Consider the following 22,398-nt stretch of genomic DNA (forward strand, 5'->3'; position numbering starts at 1 on the left):
CTTTTCTCACGCAGAGTTAGGTTCCAATTACACGGGTGAATACTGATGGTACAAAAAACACAGAGTAAATCAGGAAGGCTTTTAATGGAAATTATACAATACTATTCTTATATAAGTCAACATACGACTGATCAAACAGGTCATAATGAGCTATTGAGATAAAACATTTATTGTGATCATTTCAAATTAGCATAATTAAAAACTTTACATTCAACAATTTAAACCAATTATTCGTTTGAAGTGACAAGCTTAAAATCAAGTTGAAAGTGTTCATTCACATAAAACCTGTCACTTAGTGAGAGTAATATACATCTTACATACATATCTGCTACTGCTTCAGTCATTCATGAATTAACAATCCTTAATGTAACAAACCACTGATTCTTGCCATATTTTGATCAATTTTACAGAAAAATAATTCAAGTATCAGTCACTTTATTTCAGGAAAATACAAGGCCACTCATGGTCTCTTATCTTTATTCTGCGGTTTGTCAAACATGAATTTCAAACTGATTAAGGTAAATCCATAGAATCAGGGTCAAATTAATTAAATTTTTTCAACAATTTCTTCTCAATTACCAACAGTCCCACAGTTATGATATTTAGCATGCTATGATGAAAGGCTACCAAGTTTGAATAAATCCTCCTACAAAGCCTTCATAAGATGTAGAATGCTGAAGTATTCTTCCAACATTGCCTATGACCTACAAATGGGGTCATTAATTTGAACAAACTTAATAGCTCTTCAGTCCAGTATAACAATGTCACACTATTCAGACTTTCTTGATAAAATGTTGACCTTGATCTAGGATATTCAGCCATGTCAGATTTATACTGACCTCCCCAAAGCCATCTGTTTAGGATACACAGAATAAAAACCAAATGATCTAAAGATGACCAATTTGTTGGGATAATTAACATAACACTACTCTTTTAGACACAGCAAACAGATCAACATATTTTTCAAGTCCACCAGTTGATATTCAGGAAGATTTCAATTAAAGGCTGATATTGAGTCCGGATGATACTATTGTAAAATTAAATAATGCTGTTTTCAAATCAGAGACATTTTACATGCAAAGTCTAAAAAGCAATAAACTGGACATCAATAGTATATCCCAACAGAAAAATTCAGTCTGAATACTTTTTATTTATTTGAAGTAAGCAACAGTTACACAGTCATGTTTCATGTCCCGGACGTCAACAAAGATACCACATTTATTGTGTCAACATAGAGGAGGACACTGTCCTGGAATGTGCCAGTGGGAGCCAGGGCTGGTTGTGTGATATAGAATTACAGCTAATTTCTACCAGAATGACAAATTCCATGTAACAGTGTTTGTTGTTTTAGTTTAGCTTGGCAAAGGACCACTTCAAAACTTTCTTTTGCAAACAGAACCACTACTTAGAACTATCCATTGAAAACTTACTGGACCACTTTTCAGAAACTCTCTTTTGCAAAGGAACAGTTTTAACTGTGCCATGTTGGTAATTTTTAACAAGCATTGATTAGAGAGCACTGGTTAATATATTAAGGTAAAAAGGTGAATTTTTAATTGTCCAGAAATCATTTCAAGGGCCTAACATTTGCTCTGACTAAAAATTAGGTATGGGCTAATTATAACAGGACGGTAAAATAACATTTGTTGGTACTAACAGCAACAGATATTGGTGGGCTTATTACAGGATAACTAAACCAGGTATTCATTGGTAAAGCAACTGAACAGCTATAGATATGGGTGGGCTTATTACAGGACAATGAAACAGCAGTTATTAGTAAAGCTAGCTATTGAATAGCTATATATATGAATGGGCTAAATTATTAAAGGACAATGAAACAGCCTTTGCAGGTAAAACAATTTAACACCTATAGATGTGGGTGGACTTATTAAGACCATGAAATAATTTTTGTTTGTAATGCCACTGAACGGCTATATTTGAACATGAATGGGCTTATTATCAAATATCGACTTATTGTTGGGTAGGTATGGTTTGTTTTATCATTTATAATACTACAATAGTCAGTTCAGAGATTTTTGTTGAATATCAAAAAAAAAATCTAGAATTAATGTTTGGTCTTTCCATGGAAGCTTGAACATACAATAGCTGCATATCTTGAACAGTTTTATGATGAGGACTTCAAAGTCACTACTTACAGAAAATCAATTTGAATCTTCAAAGAATCTCCATCTCATAGCATGACGGGATAAAAACCACTGAAGTGTCTGACAGGTTATCAATAGGAAATGTTATCAATGACACACAGCCTTTTAATGGTCAGGATCATATACGTAGGGTGTGGATATTGTGTACATGCTGCATTGATATTCAAGAAACAAGATTTTGCACAAAATTTATAGGAAGAAAATGAGGAACTTATAAAGTTTGAAGAAAAAAAGTTCAACCTCCGTACTAGATCTAGAACAAGGCCTGGCTCTATTATAGTATCTTCCCTGCATAACTTCATTGGAAAAAGTAAGGGGAGGTTACTCAGGAAGAAGTGAGAGAAAAATCTAGGTTTGACTAAAAGTTGAGTCATCAAACTACCCTTAATGATATAATTTAAGTGTTACTAAGTATCCAAAATTCTGTCAATTTTCCAAGTCCAACTACAAACCCTAAAGGACATACACACAACATCACACATTCTGTCCTTATTTCTTCAATCTACTGATCATGTTTATAAACATCCTGATGAAAGAAACTAAAGCCTGGTGAATGAACTACACTCCATTAGTGGCTATGAATATTTTATACCTGAAGTTACATAACAACATAAACATATGATTGTGTCTTGTCTTCTGTAATTATCCCAGGAAAGTTCTTATCTTTTTGTAACAGTTGTATCAACAGACTTTGTATACCTAGTACATGTATTCTGAAGACTGCGATTATAGATATATGGTCTCTCCAGTCAATTAACAAGACTTAATATATTTCTTTTCCAAAGATTTCCAAAATGCAGGCTCCTCAGAAATTTGTCAAATATGTTTTATGAGTGGTTCTTTTGGACTCATGCCAAATAGTAAGTTCAACCTTAGATAAAATGCTTAGTTCAGTGAAATAAAAAACTTGTTGCTTGATTGTCTTGTAATAAGCCCACCCCTTCACCAAAGTTGTAGTGTTCTTTGATAATTCAACCACCTGACTGAGTTAATGTTCTGTCATAAGCCCATTTCCTGACTTTGACTTAATGTCCTGTAATAAGCCGACATCCTGCCTTTGACTTAATGTCCTGTAATAAGCCGACATCCTGACTTTGACTTAATGTCCTGTAATAAGCCGACATCCTGACTTTGACTTAATGTCCTGTAATAAGCCGACATCCTGACTTTGACTTAATGTCCTGTAATAAGCTGACATCCTGACTTTGACTTAATGTCCTGTAATAAGCCGACATCCTGCCTTTGACTTAATATCCTGTAATAAGCCGACATCCTGACTTTGACTTAATGTCCTGTAATAAGCCGACATCATGACTTTGACTTAATGTCCTGAATATAAGGATTGAAGTAAAATGTTCTCCTCCTTAATAAGCTCAGAGACCAAATCTTTTTTTCAGTCACAAACTCATTATTATCAATACTATAACAATGAAATAGCATCTGATCACAATTTTACGGTACAACAATAAGTACATGTATGACTGGGATCTTATCACTAGTGGAATATGGTAAAGGTTTTGGAAAACCATTCCTGTTACAAGTCATCAGAGTACATATCAACTTTCTGTTAGCAGTGTAACACCGATCAACCCATTTTGTCGAAATGGAGCATAAACAAAGAATACCTGAATGGTTGGTGTAACACAAAGGCTACAAGATGAGAATTACAGAGATACAGTTATAATCTTACCTCTCACATTCTGACCTAGGTTGAAGGTCACTGATCTCCGTATTCCTTTGAACACATTTATTCTGTAGTTAGTGTCCATCATATTTCTTTCTGTTTGATTACTGAACACGTTAACACATTTGTTATAGTTATATCCAAATCTTGTATTGTGCAGGTAAATCCTTGTATCGCCTTGGAAACAACAAATCCTTGTTTACTAAAGGTAAAGTCAAGTATCAAATACAGATCAAGTTAAAAATATGAAGAAGAGTTTAAAGAAAACATCTATCTTCTGTACACAGTGTTAGTGCTGTCCTTCTTCACACAGAGAGACATTGTTACAGCCTGTCAGAAGTTAAAACTTATCGGGGAGCACTTTAAGATTTAAATGTACATTCTTGAAGGCTTTCCCTGTATACACTTCCACAGCATCCCTAGCCACACTGATAAGGCGCGTCCCACAACAAAGCAAACAGTTCCGACTGGTTGACTTTAATATTGATGTGTATTTAGTCTGTAATTGATAACCATGTCCTCGAATACTGTTTTCCATCAATGCAAGTTGTCCAGCTTTTGTGATAGACTTGGCTGGGCTTTAAACAATTAAATTTCCTGACCTCACCTTTCACATTTGCAGGGTAGACATGAATATGATAGTAGTATATTAATGGCCAGTCTGTTTCCACTTTCTCAGCTCAATGGTAAGATTTCAGCAGGAGTGAATCACTACGTTAGAGGCTAAAATCCAACCTACACATCATAACAGTCAATTTTCCGATGCAGTCATTTCATTTAATTAAAACTAGAGAGAATTTGTCTGCCACACCTATCTACCTTCAAAGCGATGACATGTACCAGAACAACTTCACTGATGGACAGAATGGCCCTAATGACCCAGAAATTCAATTAAATATGATAGCCATAAAGTAATCACTTTCAAACTGATCTCACTTTCATTAATGGAGTAAGTCTTCCGTGAAAATGACCACACTGGCCTATACTGACCACTGTACAGACCCCTGGCTATTTGTTAGGGTAATTAAACCTTGACAATTGACAATTTAGCCGGGTACCTGGATAGGTTAACGTGGATGACAGTAAAGGTATATAGGTTAATACAAATATGTAGACAGGGCCCTTAAGTAATGGTTACTCAAAGATAACGTCTTCATGTTCAAACAAAGATGACAGACTTACGACCGTTACACTTGAAGCATTAAATGTTCATGTGCATCTTTCTTATATGATTGTAAATTAACATGTAATTTATAGTCAGGTGTGTAACTTCAATATTACAACTTGAGTGTACATCAAGTCCTGAGTATATGCAGTAAATATTTTTGTGACTTCACTAGAATGCTCTGATAATCGTATGCACCATAAAAATTTATATTTACATTCCTCAACCAAGCTCTACATGAAATTAGGATTATTTGTGCAATTCTTCTAAATTCCACTGCTTCTCAGATAGATTCTCACAGCTGGTGTCATTCATATAAATGCATGTCTTTCCAATGTTATAAAGGAAATCAATTCTACATGGATTACTATAATTCACATCAAAATGTTACCACCACAAAAGAGGTATGCTTTAAATGCACCAAAAGTCTACCTTAACACCTACACAGAGTATCCAGCTATGTACATCCACTGAACACAACTAAACTAACAATGACTGGCACATGAAGTTCCAAATGTTGTTGGAGTTTTCAACAAAATTGTACCAACACGAGAAAAAGGCCACTATTTCACGGATACAATTATGTCTCCTTTCAGTTTCAAAAATCAATTTCATATGAACCTCATATCTTCACTCCATTTTTCAAATTGTTGCATTTCACACAGACTGTCCCACAGACTCCCACAGACCGTCACACAGACTGTCCCACAGACTCCCACAGACCGTCACGCAGACTGTCTCACAGACCGTCACAAAGACTGTCCCACAGACCGTCACACAAACAGTCACATAGACTGTCCCACAGACTGTCTCACAGACTGTCCCACAGACCGTCACAAAGACTGTCCCACAGAGACTGTCCCACAGACCGTAACACAGACCCTGGAGTTATTCCCAATACACCTTTACCTGTGGGTATCCCCAATGCACCTTTACCTACAGGGTCCTTAGCAGCCTCCGTCAAAGATATCACAAAGTTATTGATTATACATCAAGACTGCAACATTCTTTTTCTACTTTTCTCACTTGATGATATCACAATATGTTAATTTTCTCCTTTATACCAGTAGTTTATGTGTTATCAATAGAGGCACAATCTGTCTCTGTTGTGAAAATCTAAGTTAACAGTATGAGCAAATCAACAGATGGCGTACAGGCATTGACTCAGAGTCACACAAAACTTGGCTAAATATATGTGTATTGATCAAAGCTAATCAGTTTACCTCCAAAGTACATCATACCGAATATTGATCATCACTCTGTTCTCATTACTACAGTATTATTCATATCTATAATCTTATGATTAATATCATAACAAGCTGTAATCTACAGTGTACCTGTAATTCAGTCGATATTCCTAAAATAAAGTGTCTTTATGACTCAGTGTTTCATAAATCTCAGTTAAAATAAAAGGAACAAAAAAAAATTGATAAATAGTTTGTCAACTCAGCTGGTTAACTAGTGACCTGACACACAACAATATTTTTTCACCTATAAATGTATGAAAATATCTACAATAAATCAATCAGGCAGTCAGTCAAGGATTTAAAGAGTTTATTTTCTTTTTGGTCTTATTTCTACCACATTTTATTGTTGTTTTATTATCTTCAATTATATGACAATAAACCTCAGGTATTTACAGGTAATGTCCTCATCACCTGTCAGCAACAAGGTACAGCTTATATTGTAAGCCTACCTGACTTTTATCAACATCTACGTTAGATTTACACGAGATGTTTCAAAGAGGTGTATTTGTCTCAATAATGTTAAGTGTATGGGACGGAAAAAATCTATTATTCTGTGTCCCCACCTCCATTACGATACCATTCAGTGACAACTTCCTGAGTGTAATAAGATTTATTATCAAACATTGTAACACTAAACATTATAGAATATTTGGTTTTTGCTTGACAATTTATACAACACAATAGACATTCAACTGCTGTAAAATAAGGTTGGTATATTTGCTGGGTTTATTGCCCGTGAACAGCCAGAATCATTTCGGGGCATCGTCTCCTTGTAGGAGCTGGTGGTTCACTCACTGAACAATACACAAGAGGACCGTCATATGTCATCCAAAGCAACAGGGTAAATGTCTCGTCCAGGGACACAACCACATCAGTATAGATTGGTTAGTATTTTAGCTTCCCAAAGAACACAAATTGCTCCCATAGGGAGCATCAAACTACACATCTCAGATCTTCACCTGTGATTACAAAGGCCAAATCTCTAACCAAATGAGCTACAGCAGATTCTAAAAATACAATAATGCACTGTAACAGAAACTGAATACAATCCACCCAAAAACACGTAACCTTCATGGAGTCATCAAGGTCACACCAATTACATCATACGGTTCAAATTTCAGTGATTACAAAATGGTTTACCTCTTCAAATGATTATGCTAGAGAAAGAAATCAAAAGAAAAACAGTAAAGAAGACCTGATCTTTTTTTAACCTTACCTAGACATAATGGCTTGTGTTACAGATATTTTGCTACGTAAAATTCCCCAGCATGTATTTAGCAGCATTAATCTTTTGTATTTTTGTGCCCCTACAAAGTCAGACCAATGACAATCTTCTTCCTTATAAAATGTTATAGCTTGGGAAGTAAGGTTACAGTATGTTAAAAATGGTTTTAAGATTTCAAAGCAAAACAGATTGAAACAAATTCCTGCTTTCTTGTGTTTATTTTGGTCATAGGGCTGCAGAAAATATCAACATTCTGTTACAGATGGTAAATGTTGGTAGCTCAGACCTTTTTACTTCTGTTGCCTCCATACCCCCTACCATCCTTGTGATATTCATGTCGCCTGGTGCCTCATCTTCTCCAAAAAATATTTTCATAGCCTTGGTTTTTTTCTTCTGGTGCCCGAACTTCTTATCTCATCATAACATCCTTTGTAGGTGTTTAACCTTGTCAATTAGTGTCAGGTAAATTCCACCTAATTGGTGACTTACATGTGGAAAAAAATAATATGTATAAAATAACTTCTAAATATGTTGAAGCTTGCATTATAGAGATGATGTCAAATTTCAGTTATTCTTATACATTTTTGGATAAATCCTTTCCACTAATTATAAAAAATGAATGTGTGATGTTTTCCTCTTTTGTGTGTATGTGTTTGTGATCTGTTGGTGCTATTCAATGAATGCTGAAGTAAAACTCCTAAAGATAACAATATCAGTGGATAGATATGCTCCCCAAAGCAACTTTATTGGACACAAATTTTTAACAAAGGGCAATAACTGTGTATTTTAATTCATATGCCACTCACATTATCTTAATCATTGAACATTCTTCCATGAATTCCAACTTTTTAACAATTTCAGTACAAACTCAGGAACATCCAAAGACTAGAAAGGCAATCAATTACAAAATGTTGAAAATGAAGATGGTACCCTCCACAGTGCCAATTTTCTTACCAAATCCAAGGAGGAATTTAGGAGAAATAAATCCTAAGATTATAATTGTCAAGTACAAAAAAAGAAATACTTTTAAGCTAATTGTGAAACTGTTTTTAAATTCTCATTTGCAAATCAAGCTACAAATTCTCTTACAATGTTGTTGCAGCGTTGGTTTTGAACACACCACTTACATCTCTATACATGTTCTAAATCTGTTATATTGCCTTAAGAAATCTTCTTTGTCAACAACGAATTAGTTATTGATTACCCCAATCACTAGAAATGATTTGCAGGCTTTAAAAAGCTTACCCTAACACCAAATACTTGTCCTTTGTGGTCACCTGACGGTCAAACACCACAAATCGATCTTAATGGTGGTGTAACGTCAACAATCACAAACCTATATGTGTGAGCCTCTTTACCGTTGTATTATTGTTCTGTATCCGTAAAATCAACAACTAATTTACAATTGACACAGAAATTGTGATTTCAATGGAAGTAACACTTGAATAGATCCAAGGTTTACAAACCTTTCAAACTGACCAGTACACATTCCTTAATGGTCAAGCTCACAATATTTGCTTCCAACCATTTACAAAATTACAGTTTTTCATTATATGAAGACTGACTCAGAATTACCATTTGCAAACAGTAATAATAAAATTCCAATTTTTTAAAGGATTTTTATCCCAAAACATCAGGATTTCAAATTTCGCTTTAATTGGCCAGTAAGCTGACTAGACTGAACCTGAGGATCAGCTGATATACACAAAATTTTCATAAACCAATTCTTTAGTTTTTTTCAAAACAATTCATTTCACTAATTAATACAGCAATTATTTAACAATATTTCCTTCATCTATCAATCAGCAAGAAAACACATGGTTTTAGATGATACATTTTAGGATCTGTAATTCCTTAGAAACCCACAGGAATAGGTGTATCACTACCAACCTTTCATGTGTATCTATTGGCAAAGTCTTGTCCAATTTTTTGAAATGAAAGCATTCAATTAAAAGTCAGAATACCTTGCATGCTGGGAATAAATTGTCCGAAGTCACTCGGCCAAATATAAGCAGTGGCCAGAGGAACCACATTGCTATATATAAGTGACGATAGATATTGCTCACTTTAATTTTCCATGGTAGAATCTTTAGAGAATTGTTCCCCCTTGTGTTTTATAACTGGGGATATTCTCTACCCCTAATGTATTTATATGGGAGAAAGCTTGAAAACTAGGGACATGAGTCTTTAATAGCATCAATTTGGGAAATTTTCTTCTCTCATTCAGTGGTGATAGGAAGCACTGATCTGACTTACCTCCTCACTAACACCGTATGGGGTACTAATGACCTTTCCTGTTATTATCAACCCATCCCTGGGCCCAAGTTCGTCATAAAAAATTGCAAATAAAGAAAACTTCTAATTTTCTTTCCATGGAATTGGAAAGTTTTTTTATTCAATCTTGATGTTCCTGTGCTTTCAAAAGAGGTAACACAAATTACAGATGTTTCCTTCCATTCAGTTTCTGAACCTGTTAAGTATGCTAAAATCCTGTTTGACATCAACCAATTAAATAATTGTTACAAGTGCTACAATATGTCATACTGATCAGTGCTAATTCAAAACCAGCACAAAATTAAAGTTCTTAACCTCATTAACAAATGAGTTTGTCCTGACCAGCAAAACTCACTCACCGAAACCTCAGGTGAAGACAGAGGTATGTGGTGATGCCTACTTAGCTTGTTTGTTTGTGCTTTAGCTGGCTTAGTCCATTGGCAAGACACATTTACCCCAATTACTTTGAAAAGTATACAGTGGGTCTCCCATACGTTGTTCAGTGATGTAACCACCAGCTGCTAACCCACAAAATATTACTCTGGCTGTTGAAAAGGGTTAAACGAAAGAAAAAAACATCAATCACATATAGATCTGTATGTAATGTCCCATGCATGGGTTAGTTCTGTCCATAATCAGTGATATGATATTCTAGTGGGTCAGAAGTAAAGGAGATGATATAGAGGTCACAGGATTAGGAGATGATCAGAATGATACTCCAGGAACATACTTAGATCTGGTCCATATTATCACTTCCCACTTACCACTGCATCAACAAACAAACCATTACCACCTGTTTGTCCAGAACACATGTACTCATACACATTCACTCACTGTCAGAAAGACCCCCATGTCAGAACAAGTGGTGAGTAGTGGGGATTAGTCTCCCCACCTCCTCCTCCTCCCCAAAGTAATGTACATAGCTTAGTCAGCTTGACTACTGGTCAGTATAAGTGACCCCTCCAAATAATTAACCTTGCTTGACCTTTGGTCAGTATACTGTACAGGGTAGATATTAATGTATTAATGTTGGGTCTCTTCTGGAATATATATACCAGTTAGCCGGTTACTCCTGGCATCCTGGCAGCCCCCCTCCCAGTCCCCATTACATAGACCTATTGTTCAGGGTATCTCTCCTCTTTAATAGACACCACAGAATCATCAGACTGAATGGATGGATAAATCAATTATAAGTACCAGATTTTCATTTCTCTCATAGTTATATACATTTTTTGTCATAAATTTCAATCTTACAACTTATTAATCACTAAATGTGATAAATTATATAAACATGACACCTTGTAAGTTTCAGTAACCTAGATAAAGTCCAGGGTGTTACTCTAAGCTGTGAAAACATACAGCTGAGGCAGGGAGCAACAAGTGGTTGTAAGTAAGACAAATTGATCTGAAGATGTGAGGCATCAGAGCACCTTTAGCACAGATAGTGCTGCCCCCTGGTGATTCTCCAGCTACTTCTCCCAACTATTAAACAACAGGTATTCAAACAGAAAATAAGAAATGTGTGTGTGATTCTAATGTCCCTGAACTCATCACCTCTTCCTTACTACTGCCAATTCTCTTGTGGCCAAGAGGCCCGTGACTGAGATGAAGAAGATCTTCCTGTGTCTTCAAAGTCTGTGAGCTGCTATATCTGCTAGATTATAGGATCTACATAGGTATATTTACTTACATCTTTAGATGACTATAGCTTCTGTCAGAGGTAAAACCCTAAACAAACATACACTAAGACACAAGACCAAACCTTTCAGTATTATCAGAGAAGTTATCATGAGAAGTTCTAATGGAGATGGTGGGTAAGAAGTAATACTATCATTTGTAGGTAAGGGGATATATAAATGTTACATAACCTGGACTCCTATTTTCTCACCTTTTGTATTGGATTTTTGTAAAAACTATTACAAAAGTATTTCAGTACATATATTCATCGAAATGGCCATACGTACATCCGGACAAATTATTAAAGCTGACATGATAATATACGTACACCTCCTAAAATAAACCCAGAGATGAACATGAAAATTCTGTCCAGGTCAAGGGCTGTGTTTATTTAAGGGCAAAAAATTCCTTAGTTTGTTATTTGAAAAACCATTCATATGAGTGATCTGATTACCTGTCTAGAGCTTATTGTCAGATAAACAGAGTTTTATGTTTAACACTCCCAATCTCAGGGACAGCGACAATTATAGATATAGGTCACATCTTTGTAGCACCTTTTGTTTCTTAGCTGGTGAGATCAGAGACATTAACTGTCTTACTATTGTAGTGATGTAGTGTAATCCCTGGACCAGCTGTTCCAGTACCATTCCTGCTGTCTCCCTGATGTACAGTTTGGTATTACAGTATCTTCATGAACACAGCTCCCGTGTATTTGTGTGATCCCTTAGAGAGATATCCATACCTTGTTAAGTGCATTCTCAACATCATTAGGGAAATATCCTGTCAGTTTCTTATATATGACTTCGACAGGACAATGTTAGTATCACCACTGTAACATCATAACCAGTTTGTAAGGTGATGCAAAGAGAAACACTCCATTACCTCAACAATGTAACCTGACAAAACTTATTTACAAACAAAATAACCCTGGTAACAAATTATAATACAAAAAACCTAAGCAATAGAAAAGCCAAAAGAACAATATCTTAGCAACAGAAATCTCAAAGAACCATGTCTTAGCAACAGAAAACCTCAAAGAACAATATCTTAGCAACAGAAATCTCAAAGAACAATGTCTTAGTTACAAAAACCTCAAAGAACAATGTCTTAGCAACAGAAATCTCAAAGAACCATGTCTTAGCAACTGAAATCTCAAAGAACAATGTCTTAGTTACAAAAACCTCAAAGAACATTGTCTTGGTGATATATCTCAAAGAACAATGTCTTAGTTACAAAAATCTCAAAGAACAATGTCTTAGTTACAAAAATCCCAATGAACAATATCTTAGTTACAAAAATCCCAAAGAACAATGTCTTAGTTACAAAAATCTCAAAAAACAATGTCTTAGTTACAAAAACCTCAAAGAACAGTGTCTTGACGACAGAAACTTCAAAGAACAATGTTTTAGCAAAAGAGCAAAAATGCCTAAGTTTCAGATTTCTCAAAGAACAATGTCTTAGCAACAAAAAACCTCAAAGAACAATGTCTTAGCAACTGAAATCTCAAAGAACAATGTCTTAGTTACAAAAAACCTCAAAGAACAATGTCTTAGCAACTGAAATCTCAAAGAACAATGTCTTAGTTACAAAAAACCTCAAAGAACATTGTCTTGGTGATATATCTCGAAGAAAAAATGTCTTATCAACAGAAAACCTAAAAGAACAATGTCTTAGCAACTGAAATCTCTAAGAACAATGTCTTAGTTACAAAAATCTCAAAGAACAATGTCTTAGTTACAAAAACCACAAAGAACAGTGTCTTGGTGATATATCTCAAAGAAAAAATGTCTTATCAACAGATAACCTTAAAGAACAATCTCTTAGCAACTGAAATCTCAAAGAACAATGTCTTAGTTACAAAAATCTCAAAGAACAATGTCTTAGTTACAAAAATTTCAAAGAACAGTGTCTTGGCGACAGAAACTTCAAAGAACAATGTTTTAGCAAAAGAAATCTCAAAGAACAGCGATTTAGTGATAGAAAACTAAAAAAACAAGGGTCATGAAAATCCAAGAACAGTTTGATAGTGACAGAGTAACAGAAAACTTGAGGAACTTTGTCTTAGCAACAACACTATAAAAAATGTGTTAGCAATGAAATCTCAAAGAATAGAGTTGGGTACGTCTAAAAGAATAATGATACTTCCATTTAATAAAAGATGAGTGTGGAATAACTAACATGCTTAGATAAACACTACATTAAGTTTTATATGTAATTATTTTTAGAACAGAAGAGAGACCTCAGATAGATATTCCAGAAAGATATTCACATCAAAATTAATTGCAACACTTTATGGTAACAGATGTTCATCACAAGATGTGGTGATAGTCTGACAGGTACGCAGTAAACCTAAATGTCAGAAGGCAATGATACCAATGCAATTTAAAAATTATTGACTGAATCCTGTTTTGAATATGATCAAATGAGACCATAGCTATTACTGTGACATCTGTAATTTGACCACTGACAGTATAACAGTGTGAAGTTATATCAATAATGATTGTAAGAATCTGACTGATACATAAAAATACCAATGCCTGTGGAGAGTTTCTGGTCTCTAGGCATCACAGGAATAAAGACAAGCTTCCAGGGAGTGTAATGAGCCTATTTTAACAATATAAGATATAGATATATATAGAGAGTATAACAATCAGGAGTAAATAACAGTAAAACAGACTTATCTTTAGGGACCAACAGACAGGTTTGTACATTCATATGTGCAGAAAATATTCTCAAATCTTCTTTTCACTTTTTAACCACTTTCACTGAGATTCTGCCAAGTGCATGATGATAACTAAAACAAAATGTCTTTTCTATGTAGCTAGAAGTATAATGTCTATGTGCAGATAGAAGGAATTTGAAATGAAAATTATCAAAACAACAGTATCATCAAATGGCTGCATTTAGGTATAAGATTGCAACAAAACATGTTTGTTCAGCAGAGTTTTCAGAAATGGTCCACTATAACCATAAAACTCAACTGATGCACATCACATTCCAATCCTATTCACATCACATTCCAATCTTATTCACATCACATTCCAATCTTATTCACATCTCATATCAATCTTATTCACATCACATTCCTATCTTATTCACATCACATTCCAACCCTATTCACATCACATTCCAATCTTATTCACATCACATTCAAAGCTTATTCACATCTCATATCAATCTTATTCACATCTCATATCAATCCTATTCACATCTCATATCAATCTTATTCACATCACATTCCAATTTTATTCACATCTCTTTCAAATCTTATTCACATCACATTCCTATCTTATTCACATCATACTCCTATCTTATTCACACCACACTCCTATCACATTCACATCACATTTCATATCATATTTACATCATAGTCACATTATGACAGCTCAGTGTGTTGCCATCACATTTCTACTGAAACACATTCATGTGTAGCTGTACAGTAATGCCATAGAGTTATTCAGAGTAAAAACTGTGAAAAATTCAGACCACAAGATTGTTGTTTTATTAATTTGCTATGGTAGTATCACTGAAGTGTAAGTAGACACCAGAAATCAGTATTAATTTGTAAATTGTGATTAAATTACTTCCCTGTACCATCATCACCCTTCTACACAAAACAGATGGGATGGCCGTATGCTCATTATCCACCTTCAGGCATTTTGATTTGATCTAAGATGACAATTTCAATTCATTTCTGAAAAAAGTGTGACTTTGTAAGTAGAATGTTCTACCATGTATGGTAATTTCATTGATTGTCGACTGGAGATGGCACAAAGTTAAGCTTCCTCATTGATTTTCCACAGCCTTTCAGTAATTAGGCACCAAAAAACACTCTCACCATGAAATTGTAGGCAGAAACCCAATTTCTAGCGAACAAAGCAAACATCAAATTAAAAAAAAAGTTATAAAGCCATGGAAATTTAATTTGTGATGAAAATGAAAAGTGATTACAGCAATGGAATATTCTTTAAAAACTTCAACACTTTTACACACGCCTCTTTAATGGCCATTGGCCACATTTGTATATGTGTGATCTCTACATCACTGGCACACTTGTATATGTGTGATCTCTACATCACTGGCACACTTGTATATGTGTGATCTCTACATCACTGGCCACATTTGTATATGTGTGATCTCTACATCACTGGCCACATTTGTATATGTGTGATCTCTACATCAGTGGCCACATTTGTATATGTGTGATCTCTACATCATTGGCCACATTTGTATATGTGTGATCTCTACATCAGTGGCCACACTTGTATATGTGTGATCTCTACATCAGTGGCCACACTTGTGTATGTGTGATCTCTTCATCTATGGCCACACTTGTGTATGTGTGATCTCTACATCAGTGGCCACACTTGTATATGTGTGATATCTACATCACTGGCCACACTTGTATATGTGTGATCTCTACATCACTGGCCACACTTGTATATGTGTGATCTCTACATCAGTGGCCACACTTGTATATGTGTGATCTCTAAATCACTGGCCACATTTGTATATGTGTGATCTCTACATCAGTGGCCACACTTGTATATGTGTGATCTCTACATCACTGGCCACACTTGTATATGTGTGATCTCTACATCACTGGCCACATTTGTATATGTGTGATCTCTACATCACTGGCCACACTTGTATATGTGTGATCTCTACATCACTGGCCACATTTGTATATGTGTGATCTCTACATCACTGGCCACATTTGTATATGTGTGATCTCTACATCATTGGCCACATTTGTATATATGTGATCTCTACATCAGTGGCCACACTTGTGTATGTGTGATCTCTTCATCTATGGCCACACTTGTGTATGTGTGATCTCTACATCACTGGCCACACTTGTATATGTGTGATCTCTACATCACTGGCCACACTTGTATATGTGTGATCTCTACATCACTGGCCACACTTGTATATGTGTGATCTCTACATCACTGGCCACATTTGTATATGTGTGATCTCTACATCAGTGGCCACACTTGTATATGTGTGATCTCTACATCACTGGCCACACTTGTATATGTGTGATCTCTACATCACTGGCCACATTTGTATATGTGTGATCTCTACATCACTGGCCACATTTGTATATGTGTGATCTCTACATCACTGGCCACATTTGTATATGTGTGATCTCTACATCAGTGGCCACACTTGTGTATGTGTGATCTCTTCATCTATGGCCACACTTGTGTATGTGTGATCTCTACATCACTGGCCACATTTGTATATGTGTGATCTCTACATCAGTGGCCACACTTGTGTATGTGTGATCTCTACATCAGTGGCCACACTTGTATATGTGTGATCTCTAAATCACTGGCCACATTTGTATATGTGTGATCTCTAAATCAGTGGCCACACTTGTATATGTGTGATCTCTACATCACTGGCCACATTTGTATATGTGTGATCTCTAAATCAGTGGCCACTGGCCACATTTGTATATGTGTGATCTCTACATCACTGGCCACACTTGTATATGTGTGATCTCTACATCACTGGCCACATTTGTATATGTGTGATCTCTACATCACTGGCCACACTTGTATATGTGTGATCTCTACATCACTGGCCACACTTGTATATGTGTGATCTCTACATCACTGGCCACATTTGTATATGTGTGATCTCTACATCAGTGACCACTCTTGTATATGTGTGATCTCTACATCAGTGGCCACACTTGTTTATGTGTGATCTCTACATCACTGGCCACACTTGTATATATGTGATCTCTACATCAGTGGCCACACTTGTGTATGTGTGATTTCTACATCACTGGCCACACTTGTATATGTGTGATCTCTACACAACTGGCCACACTTGTATATTTGTGATCTCTACATCAGTGGCCACACTTGTATATGTGTGATCTCTACACAACTGGCCACATTTGTGTATGTGTGATAATTACATCTGTGGCCACACTTGTATATGTGTGATCTCTACACAACTGGCCACACTTGTATATTTGTGATCTCTACATCAGTGGCCACACTTGTATATGTGTGATCTCTACACAACTGGCCACATTTGTGTATGTGTGATAATTACATCAGTGGCCACACCTGTATATGTGTGATATCTTTATCAATCAGTTTGAGTTTGTATTAAAGGTCAATTGATAGCGTAGGACATAAATTTAGATTCTGGAACAACTCTTTGACCTAGTGTTCTAATTCATCATTTGTTCTACGTTCTGAGATGTCATACTCCATTATTAACATTAATATTGAGGAGAAAAAATCTTAGGTCAGAAATTCTTTTGAACTATTGGTTCTACTTAGACTGGCTACCAGCCCTATTTTTCTACTTGTTTATCTCCCCTTCCCGTGGATTACACTTATAACACTCAATTTTAGACCTGATGTAATTATTCTAGAGACTGGGTCACTCTTGGTCCTATGATGTAGTGTAAATATGTCTCTCAGTAATGAAGTTTATAAAAATATACCCATATTCAGTGTTTGTACAATAAGTTACAGTTGACTTTATAAGAGTATAATGACACAAATTACAGTGCTGTAATCTATTGGACTGTACACAGGATCAAAACCCTCACCCCTACATCCAAACCTCTAAAGTGTTAATAATGTATGGTCAAAGCTTCTTTCAAAGATGTTAGATACTGCATTCTGTATTAAGGTATCACTTTACCAAGGGTTCAAGCTACTTCTTTTGCTAGTTAATACAACATGAAATCACAAATGTAATGGGTAAGATAACAGATTTGAACCAACAACTTCTGTCCTTCGATGTGAGTTTAATGAGAAACTGTGAAATCATCAAATTTTGTGTTTTATTTGAAACAATTCATTTGGTGAAACATGTAAAATCCTCGAAAATGAAACTCCCACAAAAGATTATGATTTGACAGGACTCTAATAAAACTACTCAGCTGGTCAACTATTGAAACCAGGAATAATATCTCCATTGAAAATATTTAATCAATGTAATATAACAAAAACCAATTAAACAGGTGTAAATAATGTAGTCATTTGTATTATTCATACAATTATAAAATATTACAGTTATAGGGTGTAAGAAGAGATAAGATGTCCTACCTCTGGGGCCGAGGATTTCCACAACAGGGGTAACAGTGTACTCTGTAGGAACACATTCCTTCCAATGGTTTGACAACTGCTTTAGTTTTTTCGACATTTTTCTGCGATGATTTTCTTTCCTTCAGAACATTTAGTTACCAATCAAAATACAAATTAGTGGTAATACATCCAACACATTGAGTCAGTAACACATTTTCCTACAAAGTATCCAACTTTGTATCAGGTATCTGACTGGTTAAATCAGGTGTGTATCTCGTTGAGCCAAGTAATCGAAGTTGTATTAGGAACGGAATCACAGGTAATTTCTTCAAAGTACAAGTAAACCACACTAGTCACTACTTGTGCCACAGATAGCATGGTTCCTCAAGGTCCCCAACTAGTATAGGTCATTGGAGAGTAATTCCCTTTTCTGTAACAAAGTCATTATTTCAAGCACTTCTCTATATACCCTAAATGTTTTAAATCACATCAGCTGAAATTGAGGAAAGTGAAACAATAGTGTGACAATAGTTGGCTGATAAGATATCTATATACAGTATCTATATGAGGGTACTGGGCTGTACAAAAAGATAACAGTGATAAATCTGATATATATCATTACAATGACAGTAACCCAGATACTGATGGAGTATCATACTGTTTACTCATTCTTCTGCATTATACAAATTCCATATCGCTTGGAGCAGATCCTACGCAACATATATGTGAGAATGGCTCTCAATATCTAATGTACAGTAGACATGACAACGTATCCCAACACTACCTCTGGCACAGCCCAGCTGACAATAAAAATCAGATTTCCACAGTCGCAGCTTCTCAACTTAAAATTCCAGCAAATATTGACACAAATAAAAAATGTCTAAAGATTTTGTCATAATTGGTGGAGTCGCACAATAAAATCCTGTTTAGACCATATGTGTTCATTAAATACAATAGCTCACTCTACATCACCTGTTCACCAATCTGTTCTGGTATTATTCCAGTTACGTCAGACACATGAAGAAAATGAGTTGTACAGATTTCTGCACTCAGTGATGTTAGACAAACATAAAAACACTTCCAGTGTAAATCGCTGATGGAAACTTGACAATACACCATCATTTCATCACATTGTCAATTACTGTAATGCATTACTATTATTCCATTAAAGAAACCACCTTAACTCAGAATGATGTAAAACTTGCTATATTATGATAAATTTTGAAATTCATTAGTACAAAATCCTGGGGAATTCCCATTATGCAATACTAATGTTGCTTTCTCCCATGTACCACCAGTATCTGTAGAGCGATGTCACATCAAAACTGATTTACGGTTCCCGTATTGGTGAAATGTGCACAGAGATTTGAGAAGTAACCAATAAGTTTGTTAAAACGGTGCAGAGTGCCGATTCCTTGGGTATATATAGCAGACCTAATGTATCACTGCTCCAGTGCTAGTGAGCATTTGTTGGCAAAAAAACGACACAATTTTGACACATGTACTCTTAACACAGTATGCTTCCAGTAATGATTTCCATCTGTACAATATCCGCAGGTATGTATACCTGTACAGATTGAGCAAGAGGGAGAGTTCTATCACATTATACGACCAGGTTTCAGAAAGGACCTAGATCAGTCTGTAATTGCACTATTGTTGAAACATTATCGAGACTCTGCCCTCAAGACTCTGCCCTCGGAGTCTCTTCTTCCCAGTAATGTCTTTCCCCACCTACACAGACATAACTGGCTACATCATGATTATGATCATTCCTGCCACATGCTTATAGATACACCTCTCAGTACTGGAGAGGTGCAGCATTGTCTGGGAGTCCCTGAGATACAGTGGCTGGGAAGTATCCCTGCCTGCTTGATCGCCATTCGCTGATGTCTCTTTTTTCCAAAGAAATCATCACTCAAGGTACCTCCATCTTGGCAGACGTCCCTGAGTCGATAGTGGGCCCAGATAGCTTTGTATTTACCATCTAATATTAGATAAAATAGTTATCTGATCTGCCAATAAATGATGTAAAAGTAAACTTGTCAGAGAATATTTTTTTTTCTTTTCCTTATTACTATCATATGAGTGTCTCGATACATATCACAGAGGAACTTACATAACAAAAGGGGGAAACTATGTTAAAACACGTTCTTAACATCATTGCAAAGACCTGTGAAGATTGTAACAGTAAACTGAAACAAGAATCCTTAGTTTTTAGAATCCAACAAAATATATTAATAGAATATCTCATTCCATTCATGTATATAGAAAAATGTCAAATGATAACTGATGAATAATGAAAGAAAAAAATGTAGAAAATACAACTTCAAAATTGAGAAAATATATCATTTAGTAACTTGATTCACTGGCGGTCTTTTATGCATTAGTAATCTAAATATCACAGGCCTCCATATTATAGCTACTATTCCATCTTACAGTCTATCAAAATATCTAACACCTCTATAATGTACTGTCTTAAAACAACTTCATAACAGCATGCTCTTCAATTCTGAAAGTTAAAATTTGGAACTCTCTGCTCATAGAGTAGCAATTCAAAACTGGAGCCAATGGTAAAAATATAGATATGTCTAATGTTCTATCAAATCAACATGTTCATCCTGATTTTTGTTTCCTTAATGTCAGACAAAGTGTTCCTTGTAAAATTACAAACTAGCTCTCCGCCAAGACTGTGATATACAAACTACAGCCCTCTAGTCTTTCTAATGTAGGAGGAGGATGTTTTGACAGGTTTTTATCTATTTTCTTAGATAGGATATGTGATTTTGGCCAAGGAAAACCTACTCTGCAATCTGCAATTGTAAAAAACACTTTCAATACCACCAATCCTTGTCATCCCCTAGATCTGCTCAACACATCCCTGCATACCTCCTAAAATATATTTCAAGATGTATAAAATCCAGAACTGTTATCTCAATGTTGTTTTTATCTTGGTTACCTGTATATAACACATACTGAATCAAACAAATATTTCACAAGATTTTATATAACTACAAAAACAATCACACAGAAAATTAGCATAAAACTCCGATATGAAAACAGATAAAAACTAAGCGTACCTTACAATTATCCCGTCAAATTATCATCTTTTTGAATTCAAATATTAATTACTTTCAGAAAACAAAAATGACCTTGGCAAAGTGAAAAACCCTTATCACAGATTCTTAAAGTATCCCATTTCTAGGCTCTAAATTCTCCAGACAGATCCCAGTAAGATTTTACCAGGAGTTGATACACATTGCTGTGGTTGAGGAATCTGTAGTGAGAACACTTCAGTAAATAGCTCACTTGTTATAGACGTACCATCATGTTTAAAGACATTCAATCCTTCCTTGTAGACAATTTAGATTTTTGTTTTGCTGTTATGTAATTTTTGAAATTGTGTTCTCGGTTATACAGGAAGGGCTATAAATCCAGTCTATATCAAAATAAACACAAACATTTTATGTCTTTTAGTATGTTCAGTTTAAAAAAAATTCAAATTGTTTCATAAAGAATATTTTAATGCTAATATTTAAAAAAAAACAAAAAAAATAAGTGGAAAACTACCACTAGCATTACTAGAAAACTTTGCTTTTAAACCAATACATCTATTAACTTGGTATTTATTTTACTGAACTGACCTTGAAGATAAGATTACAATTACTTAATTACAGCCAACTGTACACATTATAGTGGTGATGCACTGGTCCTTAGTGTGGTTTAGAACTGTAATTACACGATAAATCACTCCTAGGACAAATGCCATCAGACATCCATCAAACACTACACCAGTGTGGAATGAAGGTGGGACATGAGCAATGATAAGCTGCAGGATTCACTGAGGTAATTTGACACACCTAAATATGGTCACAGAGGATATTGACAAACAATTCAAAA

The 22,398-nt window shown here is 35.3% G+C and overlaps 1 protein-coding gene across 1 annotated transcript in view; it reads right to left on the bottom strand.

The window, feature by feature from the left end:
* LOC132548392 (rho family-interacting cell polarization regulator 2-like) overlaps positions 1 to 20,332 on the bottom strand; it is a 95,720-nt gene extending 75,388 nt beyond the window's left edge. The window contains exons 1-2 of the mRNA XM_060212254.1: positions 19,474 to 20,332; positions 18,523 to 18,931 (exon numbers count right to left, since the gene is read on the bottom strand). Of these exons, the coding sequence (XP_060068237.1) occupies positions 18,523 to 18,619 (97 nt within the window). The 5' untranslated portion in view covers positions 18,620 to 18,931; positions 19,474 to 20,332. The remainder of the gene's footprint in view (positions 1 to 18,522; positions 18,932 to 19,473) is intronic.
* Positions 20,333 to 22,398: the final 2,066 nt, after the last annotated feature.

Source organism: Ylistrum balloti, unplaced genomic scaffold (genome assembly GCF_031769215.1).
Source record: "Ylistrum balloti isolate Yb309-2 unplaced genomic scaffold, AGI_CSIRO_Ybal_v1 Utg370010, whole genome shotgun sequence".
Classification (NCBI taxonomy): Eukaryota; Metazoa; Mollusca; class Bivalvia; order Pectinida; family Pectinidae; genus Ylistrum; species Ylistrum balloti.